Here is a 22,705-nt window from a genome sequence, read left to right as displayed (position 1 = left end):
TGTCTTCCTGGTTGAAATGTTACAAAATACTTCGCCTCTTTCAATGGATCCAGCGGATACAGCAGCAGGTATTCCAACAGCAGGCTTCTCAACACCAGGCTGCTGCCGCCGTCGCTCCTCCTGGTTTTCCTCCTTGTATTCCCGTTGCAGTGCCGGAGCGGTACGACGGTTTTCCCGAGCGGTGTCAGAACTTTCTCATACAATGTTCCATGTACTTCGACTATCACCCAGTCCAGTTCCAAACGGAGAAACAAAAGATCCACTTCGTCCTGACGCACCTAACCGGGGAAGCTGGTGCCTGGGGTACTGCCCTGTGGAATAGTAAAGACCCGGCACTCGAATCCGAAGCTCAGTTCTCCATGTTATTCAAGTCCGTGTTTGATCACCCAGCTGCAGGAAGAGACGTGGGCACTATGTTATGTGAGATACACCAAGGACAACGCAGTGCAGCCGATTACGCACGAGAGTTCCGTACCTTGGCTGCCGGTAGCGGATGGAGCGAACCCGCCTTGACGACAGTGTTTCGTAGAGGGCTAAGACAAGACCTTCAGGTAGAGCTCGCCTGCCGGGGTGAAGGAAAATCGCTGTCGGAGTTCATCCAAACGGCTGTCAATGTAGACAAGCTGCTGCTCACCCACCGTCCGACATCGGGGAGAGGTCCTGCCTTCGCTGCTTCGAGTCGTCCGAATCAACCGACGTCTGATACTACGCGTGAAAGTGCAGAACCCATGCAACTGGGCAGAACACCCCTGTCTCTACACGAGAGGTCTCGGCGTCTGCGAGAGGGCTTGTGCCTGTACTGCGGTGAGAGAGGTCACTTCCGCGATCGCTGCCCTGTTCGCCCTACTCGCGCTGGGGAAGATACCACGAACAAACGAGTAAGCAACCCAGTGTTTTGTTTGAACCGTAAGAACCAGCTTAACTTTCCTGTACAGGTCACGTGGGGAGGCATATCCACTCACCTTTCTGCACTGTTAGACTCGGGGGCTGCAGGAAACATCATGGATGTTGACCTGGCGCACCGGTTGCACATCCCCACGACATCTGTCAATCCTCCGTTGCGTGTTAATGCCCTAAACGGCCAGCCTATTGGTGAAGGGCTTATCACTCAGTGTACTGTACCTGTTGTACTCCAGGTGGGGCTGTTCCATACCGAACATATCCAGTTCTTTCTCCTGCCGTCAACCCGCGATCCGGTAGTTCTCGGGTTTCCTTGGCTGTCATTACACGACCCCACTATTTCCTGGAAAGCTAGAGAAATCACGAAATGGGGTTCTCACTGTCTCGGGGGTTGTATGCACTTACCTCTCCGATCCACGTCTGTAGAAAGTCCCGACTCTCCTCTCGAAACCGCCTATCCCATGCAATACCAGGAGTATGCCGACGTCTTCAGTAAGGGCAATGCCAGTCATCTGCCACCACATAGACCATGGGATTGTGTGATTGAGCTGCTGCCCGGGTCTCCTCTTCCGCGTCGTGCTAAGCCTTACCCTTTGTCCCGTCCTGAGGATGCAGCTATGGAACAGTACGTCGACGACACCCTCCAGAAAGGTTTCATTTGTCCGTCCACATCACCCGTAGCGGCGGGGTTCTTCTTTATAGAGAAGAAAGGGGGAGGACTGCGTACTTGTATAGACTATCGCGCACTCAATGCCGTCACATCCAAGTTCGTTTATCCCCTTCCGTTCATCTCCGCTTCACAGGAGCGTCTTAGAGGAGCATGCATCTTTAAGAAGTTGGACTTGCGAAGTGCTTACAATCTCGTTCGTATTCGAGAGGGGGACGAGTGGAAAACTGCTTTCGTCACTGCTCGAGGTCATTATGAGTATCTAGTCATGCCGTATGGATTAGCTAACAGCCCCTCAGTCTTCCAGGCGTTTATGGATGAGATATTCCGAGACATGATAGGACAGTACGTCATCGTTTACATAGATGGCATTCTTATATATTCCTCATCAGAGGCCGACCACGTCCGGCACGTCTCCGCTGTACTAGCCCGCCTACGGCAGCATCACCTCTACGCAAAAGCTGAGAAATGCGAGTTTCACCGGACTTCCGTAGAATTCCTGGGATGTACTCTGTCTCCGGGGGGAATTTCCATGAATATGGACAAGGCTTCTGCAGTCGCGCCGTGGCCGGTGCCTCAAACGAGGAAGGAACTCCAGCAATTCCTGGAATTCGCGAACTTTTACCGTCGCTTTATCAGGGGCTTTGGTTCCGTGGCCGCTCCGCTGACGAATCTCCTACGGGGCGGGCAGCGTCTGGGCCTTGACTGGATGGCTGAGGCTGACCGGACGTTTTCGTTGCTCAAGAGAGCGTTCTCCTCTGCACCCATCCTTCACCTCCCTGACCCCCATGTTCCCTTTGTGGTCGAAGTCGACGCCTCTGAGGTGGGAGTGGGAGCGGTTCTCTCCCAGCGTCAAGGAAACCCCCCTAAATTGGTCCCTTGTGCGTTTTACTCAAGAAAATTGCAACCAGCAGAGCAAAATTATGATGTAGGCAACCGTGAACTCCTGGCAGTGAAACTCGCCTTAGAACAGTGGAGACACTGGTTAGAGGGGGCGGAACATCCTTTTATTGTTTACACCGACCACAAAAATTTGGAGTACTTAAAGGAAGCCAGGCGACTTAACCCTCGCCAAGCCAGATGGGCGTTGTTCTTCTCCCGGTTCCGTTTTTCTGTTTCCTATAGACCCGGCTCAAAGAACACAAAAGCCTATGCCCTCTCACGCATCCACGATAAAGACCCCGTAGAAAAGGAACCGGAGTACATATTGCCACCTGTTTCTTAGCTGCCGTTCGGTGGAATTTGCAAGGCGAGATGGAGGAAGCACTACGTACAGATCCCAGTCCAGACGATTGCCCGGCAGGAAAACAGTACGTCCCCGTGTCTATGAGAGGGCGACTCTTACAACTAGCTCACGATACGGCGGGTACAGGTCACCCGGGGATTACATGCACCATACATCTCATATCACGGCTCTATTGGTGGGCATCTCTGAAAGACGACGTTCGCGATTATATATTAGCTTGTAGCATCTGCGCGACGAGTCGCACTCCCCGAACTCTCCCTGTAGGAAAGTTGCTTCCACTCGCTATTCCTCGCCGACTCTGGTCCCATATCGCGATGGATTTCATCACCGATTTACCGAAGTCCGAGGGCAACACTGTCATTCTCATTGTAGTCGATAGGTTCTCCAAGATGTGTCGCTTAATTCCTTTCCCCAAGTTACCCACTGCCATGGAAACCGCCCAGGCCGTTTTCACTTTCGTTTTCCGAGTCTTCGGGTTGCCCGAGGATATTGTTTCTGATAGGGGTGTCCAATTCACGTCACAATTGTGGAAACAATTCTGCAAATTGCTCGGGGTCACGGTTAGTCTCACCTCCGGCTACCATCCTCAGGCTAACGGGAAGTGGAGCGGGTAAATCAGGAGATAGGGAGGTTTTTGAGGCAATATTGCGTTTCCCAGGCGGGCTGGAGTAAATACCTACCTTGGGCGGAATATGCCCGGAACTCGCTAATGCATTCCTCCACCAAAATGACCCCCTTTCAATGTGTGTACGGGTATCAACCAGCCTTCTTCCCCTGGGACGAAAGTCCATCAAACATTCCGGCGCTGGACAACTGGTTCGAGAACAGTGCGCGCACTTGGGAACGGGCCCACGTACACCTGCGACGCGCTCTTCACACCCGGAGACTCCACGCAGACCGTCGCCGGTTACCCACACTGGTCTACCACCCGGGGCAGAGGGTGTGGCTGTCCACGCGAGACTTGAACCTGCGGCAACGATGCAAGAAACTCAGCCCTAAATACGTCGGTCCATTCAAGGTCCTGCGGCGAGTCAATGCCGTCTCGTATGAACTTCAACTGCCCCCTCAGTATCGCGTCCATCCGGTTTTCCACGTTTCTCTGCTTAAACCAGTGTTCTACAGTCCTATGTCTGCGGCGCCGTCTCTTGCCAAGCCACCTGAACCGCTGGAGCTCGACGGGCGCCCCGCTTACCTTATCCATGCCATTCTGCAGTCCCGTCGGCGTCGGGGTGGGCTTTAGTATCTTATCGAGTGGGAGGGCTACGGTCCCGAGGAGCGTGCATGGATCCCCGCGCGGGATGTGTTGGACCCCCCTCTTCTCGCCGAATTTCACGCTGCTCATCCTCACTTCCCTGCTCCCAGGCGTCGTGGCCGGCCCCCTTCTAACCGGTCTGTTGCGGCTGGAGCCGCTCGTCGGAGGGGGGGTACTGTCAGGAACAGCACATGATCGCCGTGTGATGCCTTTCACCTGCCGCTCATCGCCCCTCCCCTTTCGCACTATTTAAGCTTCCTCCTCTATCTTCCGGGTTGCGAAGTATTGTTGGCATGCCATCTACCAAGCGTTATCTCCTGATTGCTCTCCTGTGTTTTGACCTCTGCTCTCGTTCAAGACCTCGTCCCCAGGCTAGCCCTTTTGTACCTCCAGCCATCTGTCTACCCGGCGTGAACTCGGACCGTCCTGACCACGACAACCGCACTCACACACTGCACACACCACACGGAGTTATTCACCTGTGCGAGTACTCCGTATTCATTCAAGAAATAAAAACATCAGTACTCCGCATCTGGATCCGTGTCTTCCTGGTTGAAACGTTACAATACAATTTATCCAATTTTATTTTATCTACTTACAGTTTGACAATCGACATCGAAACAATTACAAAAATATAAGCAAAAAATAAATTATTGAACCGTGTCTATTCAATCTGTGTTGGAACGTGAGGGGTTAAGTGGAAGCCTGTGAGCCTGTGTCTCCCCCTATCAGCACTGTGATGCCTCCGCAGAATGGTGGTGATTGGTGGTCCCGCTGTTTGTTTACAGAGGGCCTGGCAGTTATAATTCAGCGCAATACCAGTTTCAAATGACAGCAAAATTGACCAATCATATCTTCCCTCTTAGTGGGCGGGCTTAACTGTATGATAATTTCCACCCGCTGTGGATGCTAGCTAGCGTTAGCGTACCACCGCTAGCTAGTTTTGATTCATTCTTTTGATGCCCTCGTGCGCGTTGTTTACCTATTCCGCTCCCGAGGAACACGGAGCTGTGGAACCTTATTTTGTTGGAACCTTATTTTGCTTAAGAAGTTATCTAGTACAGATATTATTGTTTATTGTGTTTCTAAAGCTGTACTGTCGTCTCAGTTTTTTTATTTTTTCTTTATTAGGAGAGGAAACAATTTTTTTTTGGGTTGGGGTTGGGGGTGATGGGAGCGGGCCCAGGTTTAATGGTCGCGGTTCGCTACTGGTGTACATATATACTCAGTGAAACACCTGGTTCTTGTTGCTGCTGCTGTATTTATTTTCAATATTCCGTTCATTTTAACATAATGAAAGCATCTGTATTTACACAAATATGCCTGTTTGCTTATTATATCAGATATGCCTGGCTTTAGAAACTACAACCTTATTTGCAGTAGATGGGTTTTAGTCCTAAACACAAAATTTAAACATATCCTCTGGCATTAAGGGTTCACTATCAGAACAGCTCCACAGTGCTAGTGAACTGCTGCCTTATGTAAGGACATGTAATTAATGTTCATAAAGCATATCAAAATCCAAGATTCCCATTTAGCTGTCAATCAGTTGAATGGACAAAAGAGTCGAAGGTTGGATATTGGAGATGAAAGAAAGATATTCACCATTTCGGAATGGGTCGTCCTCACTGTCATCCCCCAGATGCTCAGAGGCAGTCAAGAAGTCCTCCTCTATGGATGACACAGAGCAATTGGTGTCATCATCAGCAACACACTGCCCACCCAGTCGACTGTGCCGCTGTCTGTCTTGGCCAGACTTCAGTCCAATCAGGAACTTGTTGATCTGAAGGATGATGTTGCTTGGCTGAGTTGCATGACATCCGCTGGCACTCTGCACTAGACATATATCAGCTGCTTTCTGGTTCTGTTACACACACACACACACACACACACACACACACACACACACACACACACACATATTAAATACCCTTTATAAACTACAACTTACCTTGGTATTTGTGTATTATAGAAGCACAGTGTTTCCTGTTAAAGTGCATAGTCACCTGTATGTGGGCAGGCTCATGTTGGCAGGTGTCAGGTGATTCCAGGCCAGCGAGCAGAATCTCTTGCTCCTTGAGTGGCTGCATGCCAAGACACTCCACCAACCGTGGCAAATCTGGGGACACCAATGCCAGCTCCTATGGAAGATAATAATCAGAAACAATTTATTCTGCTTGCTTGCACGTTTTTATATTAGAGTTTAAATTACATTTATTTTAATACAGAGAGATGAAATGGGAGCGACAAAGAAATCTAATGGGGAAGAGACTGAGTTTGAGAAAGAGAGAGAGAATGAAAGGAAAAGATGCTGTAATTTGCTGATTTTGGCCAATAGTGCAAAAAAAAAAACAAAAAGGAAGTGATAATAATAATAAATAAGTGAATAAGCACAAATAATACATAAAATTAAGAAAATGTACATATGGTTAAGAAATGATAAAAAAATTATAATTATATGATAATAAAATCAATAAGTTAAATAATAATGCTCTAGGTATAATTTTTTAAAGACTGATGGCATAATGGAGCTCTATTCAGCATTACTCAGGGGTCATATTACACCCATCAATGTGATTAAGGACAGGCAGCCAGGTTTTAGTAAGCCAGGTTTAGTTTTGTCCCTGCAATATGGGGATTTGAAGGTATGCAAAGACATTTCAATCTTAAATATCAAATACATTTTACTCCAGGAGAGACAATGATGAACAAAAGTGACTAATCTACCTGAACTAATCAACCAGCAAATTATCCCCTACCCATGGTGACACAACCTCTGTTTACTGAAATGAAGCTCCACCCACCTCGAGGCAGCTGTTGTTATGCCGATCACACGCATGTGTCTCCAGACTCACAAAACAGATCTGCATACAGAAAAGTGAGGCTTTTACTACAATTACATATATAGAAATGTGTCGTAAAATTCTGGAACACACAATTTAAGTACATGTGCTGTGGTTAAACTGCATGGTGAGGGAATATTTCTGTGTGTGCTATTGTACAGCACAATGTGTGTCTTACTGCATAGTACAATAAGAATTTGTTTAGTCGAGTGTATAGGACATATTTGGTATGTACAGTACAGTGCAAAAGTCATAGACATCAAAGAGAATTAAGTATAATGATATTTATCACTTGTCAGACAGATATTTGTCGGACTGGTTGGACAGAGTTGGACTCCGCCAGGGCTGCCATTTGTCACTGATTCTGATCATAACTTTTATGGACAGAATTTCTTGGTGTAACCAAGTGGCGGAGGGGGTTCGGTTTGGCCTCAGTATTCCACCTCTCCTTTTGCGGATGATGTGGTCCTGTTGGCATCATCAGGCCGAGACCAACAGCTCTCACTGGATCAGTTTGTAAGATGGCCAGGATGAGAATCAGCACCTCTAAAACTGAGACCATAATATTCAATCTGACAAGGGTGGAGTGCCCTATCTAGGTCCCTAGTGAAGCGCTCCGAGCATGTCCAACTGGGACGAGACCCCGGGGAAGACCCAGGACACGCTGGAGAGATTATATCTCTCGGCTGTCTTTAGAACGCCTCGGTATCCCCCCAGAAGAGCTAGAAGAGGTGTCTGGGGTGAGGGAAACCTAGGCCTCTTTGTCCCTGCTACTGACCTGGATAAGCGAATGAGAATGGATGGATGGATGGATGGATGGATATTTATCACCACAGCAAGTTTTCATTTGGTTAAACTAAAGCTCCTTCATCCAATCTTCTTCTTATCTTGCTGTCCAAGTGACCTCACACAGTTTTAGCACAAGGTGTTAATTGTGTTTTAGTGTGTTCAAAGTGATTATCACCCTGAAAGATAAGTAAAAAATAATCCATTAAAGGGAGGATACAGCAGAATTCATCGTCACATTTTCATTGAAACATGAAAAGAAGACTCCGGTAAGTTAAATTCAGGGTTGCCAACTCTCACGCATTGAGCGTGAGACACACGCATTTGACCGTTTTCACACGCTCTCACGCCACACTTGCGATATCTCATGCAGGTGTTAGGTGAGAGACATGCAGACACTCACACATACAGTGTCATCATCTTGCAACCAAATAAATTTTCTTATACATTTTGTAAATACATTCTTTGCTTTTACTAAAAGAGAGAAAACTGGTTTATTTTGTATTTTTAATTATATTTATAGTGAATAAGAGCTATGTACACTTATTCTCAGGAAGGCTGAACTAATTAGCAAAGTGAGGAAGCTGGAACAAAGTCCTCCTTTTTTTTCATTTTTGAACTGTTCGTGTTTATGGGAAAAGCACCCAGTCCCTTTCTTGTTGTCATCACTGTCCAGTCTGTCCATGTTGTTAGAATGAGTGTTAGTGGTGTTGATAGTGGTGCTGATTATGGTGTAACAGGTCTCTAGACATCTTAAATCTGCTATCTGACACAGTTCAACACTCAAAACTGCTAGCATTTTTGCTATACTTAGCATATCTCACTTTCTCTCTCACTCTCTCCTGTTCCTCTTTCTTTTTAGCATTTCACACTTCACTACTTTCACTGAATTAATTTACTTTTCAGTGTGTACATTTTTTATCACATTTTTGAAAACTTGCATGGCATTAATTGGCTGTGTGCACAAGCATACACACACAAACACAATGAGGAATCTGAGTCAAAAATTATTTAGAATATAGGAAAGACGGACCCAGACTAAAGAGTAACAGAAAGAGAGAGAGAGAAAGAGATACTCTTTCTGTTTTATAAATGGGTTATTTAATCTATAGAAGCTGACAGTCTATCTCAGGTAAACATAGACACAAAAACACCTTATTCTGTACTACACAATAATTCTTGCATACATGAAGTCAGCTTATATCATGTCATGTCAGCCATGCAAGCCTTTACTGCCCTCTGGCATGTTTCATTTAGGTCCCATGAAAGACTATAAAATCTTTGACATAATGCTTACTGAGCAGGGTGAGAGCTAGGGAGATTTTCTCTGCTCCCTCAAGCACAAAGCTCCACCCCTCCCCCATTCACTCGCTCATGCATACAATCCCCTCCCCCCTACCAATTGCATGCACACATATACCATTATAGATAAATGCAGACTGTGCTGAGCAGTGCAGGAGATTAGATCATGTCAATTGGCAGTGTTTACAAGAGAATTTAATATATTTGCTATTTTGTATATCAACAAGCTCAAACAGTGCTTCCAAGCAACCTGTACGCTTAAAATACACAGACAGTGAAAAACATCATGTTTTTGTACAGATTGACAAGTGTACATTTTTTAAGATGTTATGTCTTGAAACATTATTTCTACAATAAGTTATTTTATAATGTTGGAAATGTTTCTAACTTGCTGAAACCAGCATTTTCAACCATTGTGATTGTCATTATCATTTTTTGACATATGTCTGGTTGTCACGTTGAGGACCCCGGCCCCTCCCCTTTGGGCATGTGTATACGTAGTCCACGTGCTTTGTCTGCATCAGTGGAACTCCGTGGTGATGGCTATGTCGTGTGAATAATGTGTCTCACCTGTGAATCGTCTCGTAATCACGTGGGGCTAATGTGGTTTGTCTATTTAATGTGCGCTCGCGCAGTGTCCTGTGCTCGTCGTTGTCTAGAGTCTACACGTTTCTGTGTGTACGTTATATGTTTCTCGTGCGCTATTGCGCAATCTCTGTGTGGTAAAATTAAAAGTGACGTCTGTAGCAAGGATTCTGTGTCTCGTCCTTCGCTCCACCCCGTTCGTCACACTGGTGAATTAGTTGTTGGAAAATATTTATATAGCACTTTTTACAACACATGTTGTCACAAAGCAGCTTTACAATCCTATGGGTCCGGATCCCTAATGAGTAAGCCAGAGGCGACAGTGACAAGGAAAAACTCCCTAAGATAGCAGGAATTAGGAAGAAACCTTGGGAGGACTAAGACTCAAAAAGGGAACCCATTGTCAATTTGGCGGCACACTAGCAGAAGTCCGTATTTATAGTTCTAATATACACTATATAGCCAAAAGTATTCACTCACCCATCCAAATTATTGAAATCAGGTGTTCCAATTACTTCTATGGCCACAAGTGTATAAAATTAAGCACCAAGTCATGCAGACTGTTTTTACAAACATTTGTGAAAGAATGGGTTGCTCTCAGGAGCTCAGTGAATTCCAGCATGGAACTGTGATAGGATGCCACCTGTGCAACAAATCCAGTAGTGAAATTTCTTTATTCCACAGTCAACTGTCAGCTGAATTATAAGAAAATGAAAGAGTTTGGGAATGACAGCAACTCAGTCACGACGTAAACTGACAGAGTCAGCGGATGCTGAAGCACATAGTGCAGGGGTGGCCAACCCGCGGCTCGCGAGCCGCATGCGGCTCTTTGCCTGGTTTCATGCAGCTCCCCAGCCGGTCCGCGGGCTCACCTGCACAAACGGGGCGACACACTGCTACATTTTCGTGGTGCGCGGTTTGTTTACAAGCCTAGCGAGCCGCTAATACTTTTAAAACCGGCGTAGTGGAAAACACGCATTTGACTGTCTTCACAGCTAATAATTTACACTCGTCACCCCCCCCCCCCCCCCCCCCCCCCCCCCCCACTCAACAGATTACACTCGCCCATGTACGATGTGGCTCTTTGCCGTAACACAGTAAGAAAAGTGACTCTTGGTCTATGACGGGTTGGCCACCCCTGACATAGTGCAAAGAGGTCACCAACTTTCTGCAGAGTCAATCACTACAGACATCCAAACTTCATGTGGCCTTCAGATTATCTCAAGAACAGTGCGCAGAGAGCTTCATGGAATGGGTTACCATGGTTGAGCAGCTGCAACCAAGCCATACATCACCAAATGCAATGCAAAGTGTCAAATGCAGTGGTGCAAAGCATGCCACTAATGGACTCTACAGCAGTGGAGGCATGTTCTCAGAAGTGACAAATCACACTTCTCCGTCTGGCAATGTGATGGACAAGTCTGGGTTTTGCGGTTGCCAGGAGAACGGTACTTGTCTAACTCCATTGTGCCAAGTGTAAAGTTTGGTGGAGGGGGAATTATGGTGTGAGGTTGTTTTTCAGGAGCCGGGCTTGGTCCCTTAGTTCCAGTGAAAGGAACTCTGAATCAGGGTAGGATTGAGAAAAATATTTATGGGGTGGCGAGAGGGTGGCAGGAATTTTTGAGGGGTGGCAACAAATGGCAGATGTATATATTCTGAATTTAATCACAGTTCGATGAGAAACAATATGTACACACTACAAAAGGGCATGGGCTGCCATTTACAAACTCATACAGACAAATCTCATGCAATCAATGTCTTACATTTGAGGTTTCTTGTGAAACAGATCATATTAGGAATAAGTGACCATATAATGTCAAAGTCAAATGTATTTATACAGCACTTTTTACAACACATGTTGTCACAAAGCAGCTTTACAATCATATGGGTCCAGATCCCTAATGAGCAAGCCAAAGGCGACAGTGGCAAGGAAAAACTCCCTTTGATTGAGGGGATTAGGAAGAAACCTTGGGAGGACCAAGACTCAAAAGGGAACCCATCCTCCATTGGGCGGCCCACTAGCAGAAGTCTGTATTTGTGAGCCTCAGGTAGGAGTTAGCATCAGCACGTCCTCTTGCGGTAATGACACATCCAACCCCAGCATCAGCACATACACTGGCAAGCCAGACCATCTCCTACGTGCTTGTATGGAATCGTCTTAGGTAGAAGCATGCAAAAAAAGATATATAATACAGGTTGAGTGTGTCGACATCAATTTAAACAACCATTGATTTAAACATACATAGCTCACGTGCCAGTGATTGGCATGTGGCTCCGGCAGGCTAATCTATAGCAGCATAACTAAAGGGAGGGGTTCAGAGGTGACCACAGTCATGAGGGTTCACTGAGACATTGCTTTCCAGCCAAGTCATTGTCACAACTAGAGAGATGTCATGACACAGCTGGATGACAGCATCAACTGTGACGTCTGGGACGTCGGAACAGAAGCAGCCGGAGGCACGGGCTGAGAATGGCCGGTTTTATTATCTATGATAAAAACCCAAAAGAAATACTCAGGCCACAAGGCAGATAACAACTCAATATACAAAACGAAATAATATAAAGGCAAAGAGAAGCCAATGGGCAATAGACAGCAGGCAGTAATAGGTGTCCCACGACGAGAGGTGAGGGTGCAGGCTGAATGCGCAGCACTGGACAGCGCGACCTGTGGGAATAAATACAGCCCTGAACTGATTAGGTGTCAGTATTCAGGTGACTGAGACGGGAGGAGTGACCGGGAACGAGAGGGTGTGCTCTGTGTTGTTGTGGGCATGCGTTTGAGAGAAGGGGTGTGTGTGCGTGCCCTCTGGTGGCGTCCAGGCTTACCCACCGTGACAGAACCCCCCACCCAAGGATCCCTCCAGCCGGACTTTCCTCGGGCGTCCCGGACGACGGGGAACAGGAAGACTGGGATGCTAGTGATGGAAGGAGGCGAGCATGGAGCATCCCTAATTTCTCATTTTATTATTGGTCATCACATGTTCACAAAGTACTTAATTGGATTCATTTTCCTGACTTATTGTGGTGTAGACTGGAGACTCAAACCTGTCTCTCATCTTCTCCACTTGCTCTTCTCACCTCTCCCTTACCACTTAAGATTAAAAGTTTTTCTAAAAACCCTGTGGTAATCTCCACTCTTCGTATCTGGTGTCAGTTTAGACGCCACTTTAAATTCTTAACACCCTCCTTGTCAATGCCCATCTTAAATAATAATTTATTTTCCCCATCCCTTGCTGACACTGCTTTTCTTACCTGGCACAAGAGGGGTATAACATCTTTCGGTGACCTTTTTAGAGGCGGGACCTTTTGCACCTTTGCTCAATTGGCCTCTGAGCTCAACTTGCCTCCTTCGCATCTCTTTCGATATTTTCAGATTAGACATTGTGCCTTGTCTCTCTTCCCTAGCTCCCCTATTAGGCAGCCTTGGGATGAATTGTGGTCTCTAGACCTTTCCAAGAAGTCACTTATATCTGTGATGTATTTGCATTTTCTGAATTTAGACACATCTGGCATCTGTAAAATTTAATGTGCTTGAGAGGAGGAGTTGGGCATCTCTCTCTCGGATCAGTGGTGGGGTAGAGTGACTAAGGTGGCACAGTCTTGTTCACCTTGTGCAAGGCTCCAATTGATTCAATTTAAGGTGTTGCATAGAATGCACCGTTCTAAATCTCAGCTATCCAAATTTTATTCCAGCTCAATCAGTGATAGGTGTGATAGGTGTTTGGGTTCTCCTTGTAATTTGAGCCATATGTTTTTTTATTGTCCAAACCTGCAGAGGTTCTGGTCCCATTATTTTGATTTCATGTCCAAGGTTTTGGAGGTTGATATACATATTTGCCCTAAGATAGCAATATTCAGCATTTCTGATCAATTATTCTCACTTACCCGAGGTCAGGCACAAGTTTTAGCTTTTACCTCCTTACTGGCCAGACGCCACATTCTTTTTTTAATGGAAATCGCCAAACCCTCCTTCTTTTGCTCTGTGGCTTCAGGATGTAATGCAGTTTCTCAAAGTTGAGAAAATGTCATGCACATTGAAAGGCAATACTGCCTCATTCAGTACTAAGTGGAACTCTTTTCTTTCCCATGTTGATTCGCTTTTAACATTGCCGGCCGACTGAACTTATTTATTATTTATCTATCTATTTACTTATTTTTATTTGTTTTATTTTATTTCTTTTTATTTATTTATTATTTTTTATTTATTTATTTTTATGCGTGTATATGTTTATTTACCATTGTGGGTTTGTATGGTATGGGGTGGTTGAAAGAAATGGGGAGGACAAAGGGAAGGGGTGGTGGGAAGAAGGGGGAAAAAAAAGTTTGAGCTTAGACAAAGTGTTATTCTTTTCTTTACTTTTCTGTAATTATTGCTGTGATGTATTTGCTCTTGCTCTAAAAATATAATAATAAAAAGTGTAAATATGGATCCCAGTCTCTCATTCAAAGCACCTGTCAGTAATATTTCCCACCTCATTGCAAAGGATCATTGCAAAGATTAGCAACATACTATCATTTGTACACCTCAGGAACAGTGCAAAGATTATGAACAGTAGAAAAGATGCACTTATCACTTGCATACTTGTCTGACTGTGCCTGTATATGTGCATAAACAAGCTCCAGTTGCTTCAAAATGCAGACATCAGAGTTCTTATTAGAGCTAGAAAATTTGATCATATTACTCCTATCTTAGTTATTTTGCATTGGCTCCCAATAAAATATTTACATATAAAATATATCTAATGACCTACAAAGCACTGAGTGGCTTTGCACCAAGATTTCTCAGTACCCAAGAGAACTTCTGCTGCACTTTGATCAGCTGATCTGCTGAATATCAAAGCTGCAGGCTCTTTATTAGTATTTGTATAGTGAGGCATTTTATTAATATACCTCCCATCTCAAGAGTTATGGAAAACTGGGATGTTACGATGCTGTCACTTCATCTCTTGTTGTCATTCGGGTTTATTGACTGAGAGCAGTGAAGTGCTGATGTTCCAGGAAGCTCCCATTTCTGTTTCATTCTGGTTCTAACCTTTTTAGCTGTGCTGCCATTGACAGATCTGATGAAGTCTCATATTTACACATTTTTGTATTTTGACATACCTAATAATCTTTCCTATCTTTTTAGAGAGGGAAGATTATACTGGTATCATGCTGTTGGCCAGCCTCAACCCATCTCAGCAGATGTGGCTCCTCCTACCACCCCGATACCTCCTTCTATGGCTCCTCCCACTACCCTAATGCCACCCCTGCTGTGGCTCCTCCCACCATCCCCAATACCCCCTACTGTGGCTCCTCTTACCACCCCTATACCCCCTGTTGTTGCTTCTTCCAACCCCAATGACCCCTGCTGTACTCCACACCTCCTCCACCTCAGCCACCCATTTCTCCATCACCCTGGGCAGACATTCTTGATTTGACTTTTACTTTAGTCCTGAAGTTTTGTAAAGAGCATGCTTACTGACCACTGAAAGAAATCATTTTCTAAAACAATCTAATGCCAGGTCATCAGGTCATTTTGTAGTGAAATTCAAGTATTAGATCTTACAGGAAGGCATTACAATTTTAAATTCTTCAAACCACCATCTGACAGTTATTTTATTTAAGTTATTATCAGTTATTATATCTGACAGTTATTTTATTTAACCTTATGACAAACCCAGTTTAGGGGTTTATTATTTATTTAATAGTATTTTTTAATAGAGGTGTAACGTATTAACCAGGCAGACAAGGATCGAAATGCGGAATAAAGCCGCTTTTATTGATAGTGAGAATACACCGCACGGTGAACGATGCAAAACTCTACTCGTTACACAATATACAGTGATGTTGTATGTGATGTCGGGATGGTCCAGGGTCACGCAGGGAGGACAGGACTAGGCGGGGAATGTGGTCTAAGAGGAAAACAGAGGTCAGTACACGGAGGGGCAATCGCAAGGAGAGAATGCTCAGTATGTGGCATAGTCAGCAATACTTTGCAACCCGGAAGTGTGAAGCAGACGTTAAAGTAGCCTGAGAAAAGGGTGTGGCAATGAGCAGCAGGTGTCCCTAATCTCTCCTTAGGAGAGAGATCAAGTGCTGATCCTAACAGTAGCCCCCTTCCAATGAGCGGCTCTAGCCACGATAGACTGGTTGGATGGAGGATGACCCCGGAGCCAGGAATGTGGGATGAGTCAGCGTTGAGGGAAGCATTCAATATGTCTTGTGCAGGGACCCAAGATCTCTCCTCTGGGCCATACCCCTCCCACTCAACCAGATACTGAAGCCCACCCTGCCGCCGTCGGGACTCTAAGAGCTCTTGAATGGCGTCTGCTGGCCACCCGTTGATGTCCAGCGACTCTAGTGGTCTGGTAGGTGCTGGGGTAGCAGTCATGGGGCTGAAGTGCACAGATTTAAGCAGTGAGATATGAAACATGGGGTGAATGTTTCTGATACTGTGGAGGAAGTTACAACTTATATGACATAGCGTTTACCCTAAATAAGCACCTTGAAGGGGTTGATGTACTTGGGGCTTTTTTGCTGGGCATTCGCAGGTTTAAGTTGTGAGTAGACAGCCACACTCTCTGACCTGGGTGGTAGACTAAAGTAGGTAAATGACGATGGTCTGCGTGGAGCCGTCTAGTGTGCAAGGCATGTCGCAGGTGCACGTGGACCGGTTCCCACATGTGTGCACTATTCTTGAACCAGTCATCAAGAACTAGGATCTCCAACGAACTATTATCCCATGGGAAGAAAGCTGGTTGGTAGCCATACACGCACTGGAAAGGAGTCAGTTTGGTGGAGAAATGTATTGGGAAGTTACAGGCATATTTTGCCCTGGGTAAGTACCTGTCTGAGAAACACAGTACTGCATTAAAAACCTCCCATTTCTTGGTTAACCTGTTCCACTTTTCTGTTCAACTGGGGTTGATAACCGGAAGTCAGGCTAAAAGTGATTCCCAGTAGCTTACAGAACTGTTTCCATAGTTGAGAGGTGAATTGGACCCCTCAATCAGATACAATATCCTCTGGTAGATCAAACATGCGAAAGATGAAAGCAAAAACGGCTTGGGCCGTTTCCATAGCCGTGGGCAGTCAGGGAAATGGAATTAAATGACATCTTTGAGAATCTATCAACCACTACTAAAATGACTGTGTTACCCCTAGAAGCGGGTAGGTCTGTAATAAACTCCATCGCGATGTGTGACCAGGGCTGACGTGGGACAGAAAGGGGTTTCAATTTTCCTGTAGGAAGAGTCCAAGGAGTATGACTCTTAGCACATACGCCGCAGGATAATACATAGTCCCGAATGTCGTCACTTAAAGAGGACCACCAGTATTTCCGTGATATGAAATGTTTTGTTCGAGTAATACCGAAGTGGCCAGTACCTGCAGTATTGTGCACGAGTTGCAGAACATGTCTTCTTAGGGATACCGGGACATACTGTTTTCCTTCTGGGCAGTCGTCGGGACTTCTAACTCTCCCTGCAGGTTCCAGCCATGAGGAAACATGTATGCGGCAATATATACTCCGGTTCTTTCTCCTTGGGGTCCTTCTCATAAATGCAAGAGAGAGTGTCCGCCTTTGTGTTCTTCGAACCGGATCTGTAGGAGACAAAAAAATGAAAACGAGAAAAGAACAACGCCCACCTGGCCTGTCGGGGATTAAGTTGCCTGGCTTCTTTTAAGTATTCCAAGTTTTTGTGATCTGTATAGTCGAAGCGGTGTTCAGCTCCCTCAGCTCTCCCTCTGTCTCCACTGCTCCAGGGCGAGTTTTACAGCTAGTTCTCGGTTGCCGACATCATAATTCCGCTCCACCGGTTGCAACTTTTTGGAATAGTATGCGCAAGGGACCAATTTCAGGGGTTTCCCTGGCGTTGGGAGAGAATCGCCCCCCACTCCCACCTCCGAGGCATCAACTTCAAATACAAAGGGAATCTGTGGGTCGGGGAGGTGCAATATGGGCACCAACGTGAAGACCTCCTTGAGCTGAGAGAAAGCCTGGTCAGCCTCTGCCAGCCACTCGAGACGCAAGCGCTGTCCCCCTTGGAGGAGATTCGTGAGAGGGGTAGCCAACTCACCAAAACCTCTAATGAAACAGCAGTAGAAGTTCGCAAAACCCAAGAAGCGCTGTAGTTCCTTCCTCGTTTGGGGCACTGGCCACTAGGGGTGACCTGCAATAGTTGCTGATTCGACTATAGTCGACTATACCCCCTAGTCGACTATGAACGTCATAGTCAAATGTACCATTCTAACTGCATGGGGGTGCCCAAGGATGCAGCTAAGCATTTGTTGTTACATGAAATGTCTTTGTTTTCGTTATATATAGCCTTTTGTCAAATAAAATCATCCTAATTTCCGTTAATAAATATTTTTAAATGATGTTTGCGCATTAACAATAGGCATCTTCCTTACTACACATTAATAAATCACACCCTGCTGTTGTACAATCCAAACGAGCGGAGCTGAACACGCTACAGAATACGCGCAGCATCTGCCGAGATTATAATGGCTACTAAAAAACTTCAAAAGTATTTTGAAAACCATAACGATGAATCAAACAAAGTAAAGTGCAAGTTATGTCATCAACGTCTTTCATTTCGCACAACAACAACCTACATGGCATACCATTTAAAACGCGCAAGGCGAAAAAAAAATGTTTGTCGTTTCAGTCGTGTCGTCTCGTCGCGGTGCATCTCGGCGAGTAGGCCTATAAACATTTTTTCTTGTTGTTTGCTTTTAAACCCCGTTACTTGAACCTTTCCTTGTATTTTTTTGCTGTTGTGTGGCAATTTTTAAATATTTTCAGGCAGGCATATTTTATTTAAAATATTTTTGACATGTTGCACAGTGCCTGTCTGACAGTTCGATATGCGCAATGCGCACTGACAGTTAATGTTCTCTAACGTTTCATTAAAAAATAATTAAGTAAATAAATTAGAGCTGAATAAAGCCAACCTACTATGTTTATTCATTTATCTGAGTGTTTTAGGTTTTTACTTTGAAGAGGAAAAAAGTCCTGAATGAGAACGAGATCCCGTTTAAGGTGCTCTAAATAAAAAAAATAAAAAAAACCCAATTCGACTATTAGTGGACTAAAGGGAAAAGCTGACGAATCAGATTCGACTATGAAAATCCTTAGTTTAATACACCCCTACTGGCCACTGAGTAACTGCATCGAGATTTGCCCTGGGGACAAAGTACACCCTAGGAAAGTCACTGAAGACTGGTGGAATTCATACTCAGCTTTCACATAGAGGCGGTGTTGCGCAAACGGGTTAAAACCGCGGTCACGTGACGGACATAGTCTGCAGCTGAGGGGGAGAAAATAAGAATGTTGTCAATATAAACAATCACAAACTGCCCTATCACATCTCGGAATATTTAATCCATGAAAGCCTGGAACCAGACATGTATAAAGTATTAGAGACCCATACTTGAGTACAAGTACTCTATCAAAAAAGTGACTTGAGTAGAAGTTGAAGTGTTCTTTAAAAACTTTACTTAAGTGGAAGTACAGAAGTATTCAGCATTTTTTGTACTTAAGTTTTGCAAGTAGTTTATTCTAAAATTTATTACTCAAGTACTGAAAGTAAAAAGTACTTGTGTTTTGTATTAATTTTAAAAAGCAGTCAAAGTTTGATTATCAATTTTTTTTATATATCACTTACAAATCAAAGCTGTCAAAGACCACAAATACAAGTGTTCTGTATGTAAAAATAAGTAGCAACTTAAAAAACTGGGCTTAACACTTCATACACAAAAAACAGATGGCCTATGTCCCGCTACGTCATAGGTTAGACGCAGAAGTACAAGTTATTCTTAATTTAGCTGAGAAAACAAGGTGTATTTTGGACGTAAAATCCATCCATCGGGTTCTAAGGGTGAGCCTACTGCCCTGCGTTTACCCATACCCTATAAAACCACTACACTATAAAAATGCAGTTTTCTCATGAGACAATCTGATCGCTTGACCCGGTGATAGGGCCAGCTAACATGTTTATAATTGTAACGAGTAACTATAGAGCACATAAAATGGAAAATATGTAGTGACGTAAAAGTGGAAGTAGGAGAAAAAAAGTTATACTCCAGTAAAGTACCTGGAACACTGAAGGGCTGTTGGCCAACCCATATGGCATGATGAGATACTCGTAGTGACCCCGCGCTGTAACAAACACAGTCTTCCATTCGTCCCCCTTACGAATGAGAATTAAATTGTTGGCACTCATATATATATATATATATATATATTAGTGGTGGGCCGTTAACGGTGTTAATGGCATTCATTAATTTGATACTCTTATCGGGCGATATAAAAATTATCGCCGTTAATCTATTCTTAAAGTTGGGTTGGGAACTGGGTCAAAATGGGTAAGAAAACTATGATGACTTTCAACTTGATAGTTTAGCTCGGCTGTATTCCTAACCAAATTGCACAGTAGGGGCGAGAACGAGTTTTCAAACTTGTGAAATCGTCCGTGTGTTTACATGGATGCCGCCACGAAGTCGCCAGGTTTGCTTCATGGAAAATTCATTTTTAGGAACGGAAAGTGTTACCGGAGCGGAGCTCGGAGCGGTCATTTTCTGCATGGTCCTAGCGCTAGATTCGTCGCTATTTAAATATTTCTTTTTAACCGTTAAAACTGCAGAGGACCAAAACCGGCTTTTGAAAAAGTGCCCCCCCAAATTACGTCCATGAGGTTAAATGTACTAAATGTTGGCTTACATTTCAAATATCATGTTTAGCTGAATAAACATGTTATCAACCCCTTTTATTTTTGTAAATAAACAAACAAAAAGACACCCAAGGTCTCCATAACATGCCAAAACACGGGAGACCGCAGTGTTCCCCACATACACCTAACGTAGTGGTTAAACAAAACCACTCGGAAATCACCCTGAGCAAGTCCGTAATAGGAAGAAAACAAAATGAGAGACAAAAGGTCCCTCCTGCCGGTTCAATTATAAATTTACGTCGTGCATAATTGGAACCTGGAGCTATATTTAACTATGAACACATCTTAGACCTCCAAAATACAAACGAGAGATTATACGTATTAATAGAAATGAACTAAATCCTATATATAACCTATATACACCTGCATGTCTACATATATGCGAACCTAATGCTAACATAGTCCAAATGCTATTCAGCTCTTAACACAAAATGTTGTCAGTTAGTCAGTGTTTTTACATAGCTGCTGGCCTCCTCCGCAGAAACAAATTCTTTTTCAATCCCGTTGAACGTGACACGGAGTCGAGCCGGGTATAGCAAACTGTAGCGAACTCCTTCGATGTCCCGAAGCTGGCGTCTAATGTCATTGAAGGCCGCCCGAGCTTTGGCAGTTTTAGCGGTGTGATCAGGAAAAACCGCAATGCTAAAATCCTCAACATCGATCCGCCTGAGTTCTTTGGCCCGGCGGAGAATGTCCTCACAGTCCTTATAGTAATGAAATCTACAAACAATCGCACGTGGACGTTCCCCGGGTTTGGGTTTAGGCTGAAGTGTCCGATGGGCACGATCCAGAAGCGGCTCCTTTTCAAGGCCGAACGCCTTTTTTAAAAGCGCCGCTACCGCAGTTGTAGAGCTAGAATTTGGTCCCTCTGGGACATCAACCAATCTTAAATTGTTCCTTCTGGATCTGCTCTCCAAATCCTCGCACTTGTCTTCAAGCTTAGCCATACTCGCTGTGAGAGATTTGATCGTGTTCTTCATCGTAGCTACATCATCCGAACACATGGAAAGCGCGTGTTCCATTTCCACAACCGCTGTTTTGGTCTCCGAGACTGCGGCATCGGTAGTGGCTTTTAAGTTCGCCATTTGAATTTTCATGGCTTGTAGATCACATTTTATAGGCGCCAAAGCTCTCTCCAATGATTCCTGAAGCTCCATCTTAAAAATGTCCGCTATATCATTTTTTAGCGAGGTTAACATTTCAAGCTTAAGAGAGGCTACATCGATGTTAGCATGTGTAGAGGCGGACTCAGGCAAAGCGGGAGGCTCGTTCGAAGCCGCGGTCTCGGCGCACAGAGTAGGCCGCAGATGTGTCTGCACCGTGCTCCGGGTGGATTTCGATCCCTTACCAGACATCTTGGACCCCTCGTTGTTGTAATTAAACAATATAATCGTTAAGGAATCCGATTTAGGTAGGAATGTCACCAATTCGCACTTTTTAATAATATTTTGATATAAACCGGCAGGAGCTTACAAAAGTACATCCTACACCATCGATGCTCTAGAGCGCCCCCTTACTGTTGATATAATGTTATTTTTCTGGAATGCAGTGTTTGTTTTACGCTAGATATACTGGGACACACACCTTCCAAAGTGTTCAACTTTTGTCTCATCAGTCCACAGAATGTTTACCCAAAAGTCTTGGGGATCATCAAGTTGTGTTCTGGAAAAATTGAGATGAGCTTTATTGTTCTTTTTGCTCAGCAGTGATTTTCATCTAGGAACTCTGCCATGTAGGCCATTCTTGTCCAGTCTCTTTCTGATTGTGGAGGCATGAACACTGACCTTAACTGAGGCAAGTGAGTCCTGCAGTTCTTTGGACGTTGTTGTGGTGTCTTTTGTGACCTCTTGGATGAGTCGTCGCTGCGCTCTTGCAGTAATTTTGGGCGGCCGGCCACTCCTGGGAAGGTTCACCACTGTTCCATGTCTTTGCCATTTGTGGACAATGGCTCTTACTGTGGTTCACTGGATTCCCAAAGTTTTGGAAATGGCTTTATAACCCTTTCCAGACTGATAGATCTCAATTACCTTCTTTCTCAATTGTTCCTGAATTTATTTGGATCTTGGCAGGATGTTTTGGTGGACTTCACTTTGTCAGGCAGGTCCTATTTACACTGTAAAAAATCTTTGTTTGCTTATGTTCTGTGAATATAAAAATTTATGTGGGCAAAGCATGAAACATAAAAATAGTTACTCCAAAAACAAAAAACGAGTTGTGCCATCAGCTGCTGCATTTTTACCATTCAACTCATTTTTTTGTGTTCAGTGAATGAGCATTATGGTTCTCAGTCAACATGTCAAGTCCAAAGTAAAAAAATGTGTTGGGCGAGCAATAGTGGTAGTGGTGAAACTAATGCGCATGTTCAAGAGATACGATTTTCTTGGCACCTTCTGCACCAAAACTAAAATG

General features: G+C 44.6%; 1 protein-coding gene across 7 annotated transcripts in view; it reads right to left on the bottom strand.

Annotated features, from left to right (window-relative positions):
- Nucleotides 1–22,705, bottom strand: part of sphkap (SPHK1 interactor, AKAP domain containing) — a 66,190-nt gene that overhangs the window by 25,863 nt on the left and 17,622 nt on the right. For 3 of the 7 annotated variants that reach the window (XM_076988804.1, XM_076988810.1, XM_076988811.1), the window contains 3 exons: nucleotides 6,870–6,929; nucleotides 6,072–6,206; nucleotides 5,671–5,929 (listed from right to left, as the gene is read on the bottom strand). In XM_076988804.1, coding sequence (XP_076844919.1) covers nucleotides 5,671–5,929; nucleotides 6,072–6,206; nucleotides 6,870–6,929 — 454 coding nt within the window. Of the gene's footprint in view, nucleotides 1–5,670; nucleotides 5,930–6,071; nucleotides 6,207–6,869; nucleotides 6,930–7,686; nucleotides 7,874–16,949; nucleotides 17,166–22,705 lie in introns of all 7 variants that reach the window. The other 4 variants (XM_076988807.1, XM_076988808.1, XM_076988805.1 and 1 more) reach the window with 3 other exon arrangements.

Source organism: Brachyhypopomus gauderio, chromosome 2 (genome assembly GCF_052324685.1).
Source record: "Brachyhypopomus gauderio isolate BG-103 chromosome 2, BGAUD_0.2, whole genome shotgun sequence".
In the NCBI taxonomy this organism is placed as follows: Eukaryota; Metazoa; Chordata; class Actinopteri; order Gymnotiformes; family Hypopomidae; genus Brachyhypopomus; species Brachyhypopomus gauderio.
The sequence above is the reverse complement of the archived record's forward strand: the minus strand, read 5'-3'. Positions and strand labels throughout refer to the sequence as shown.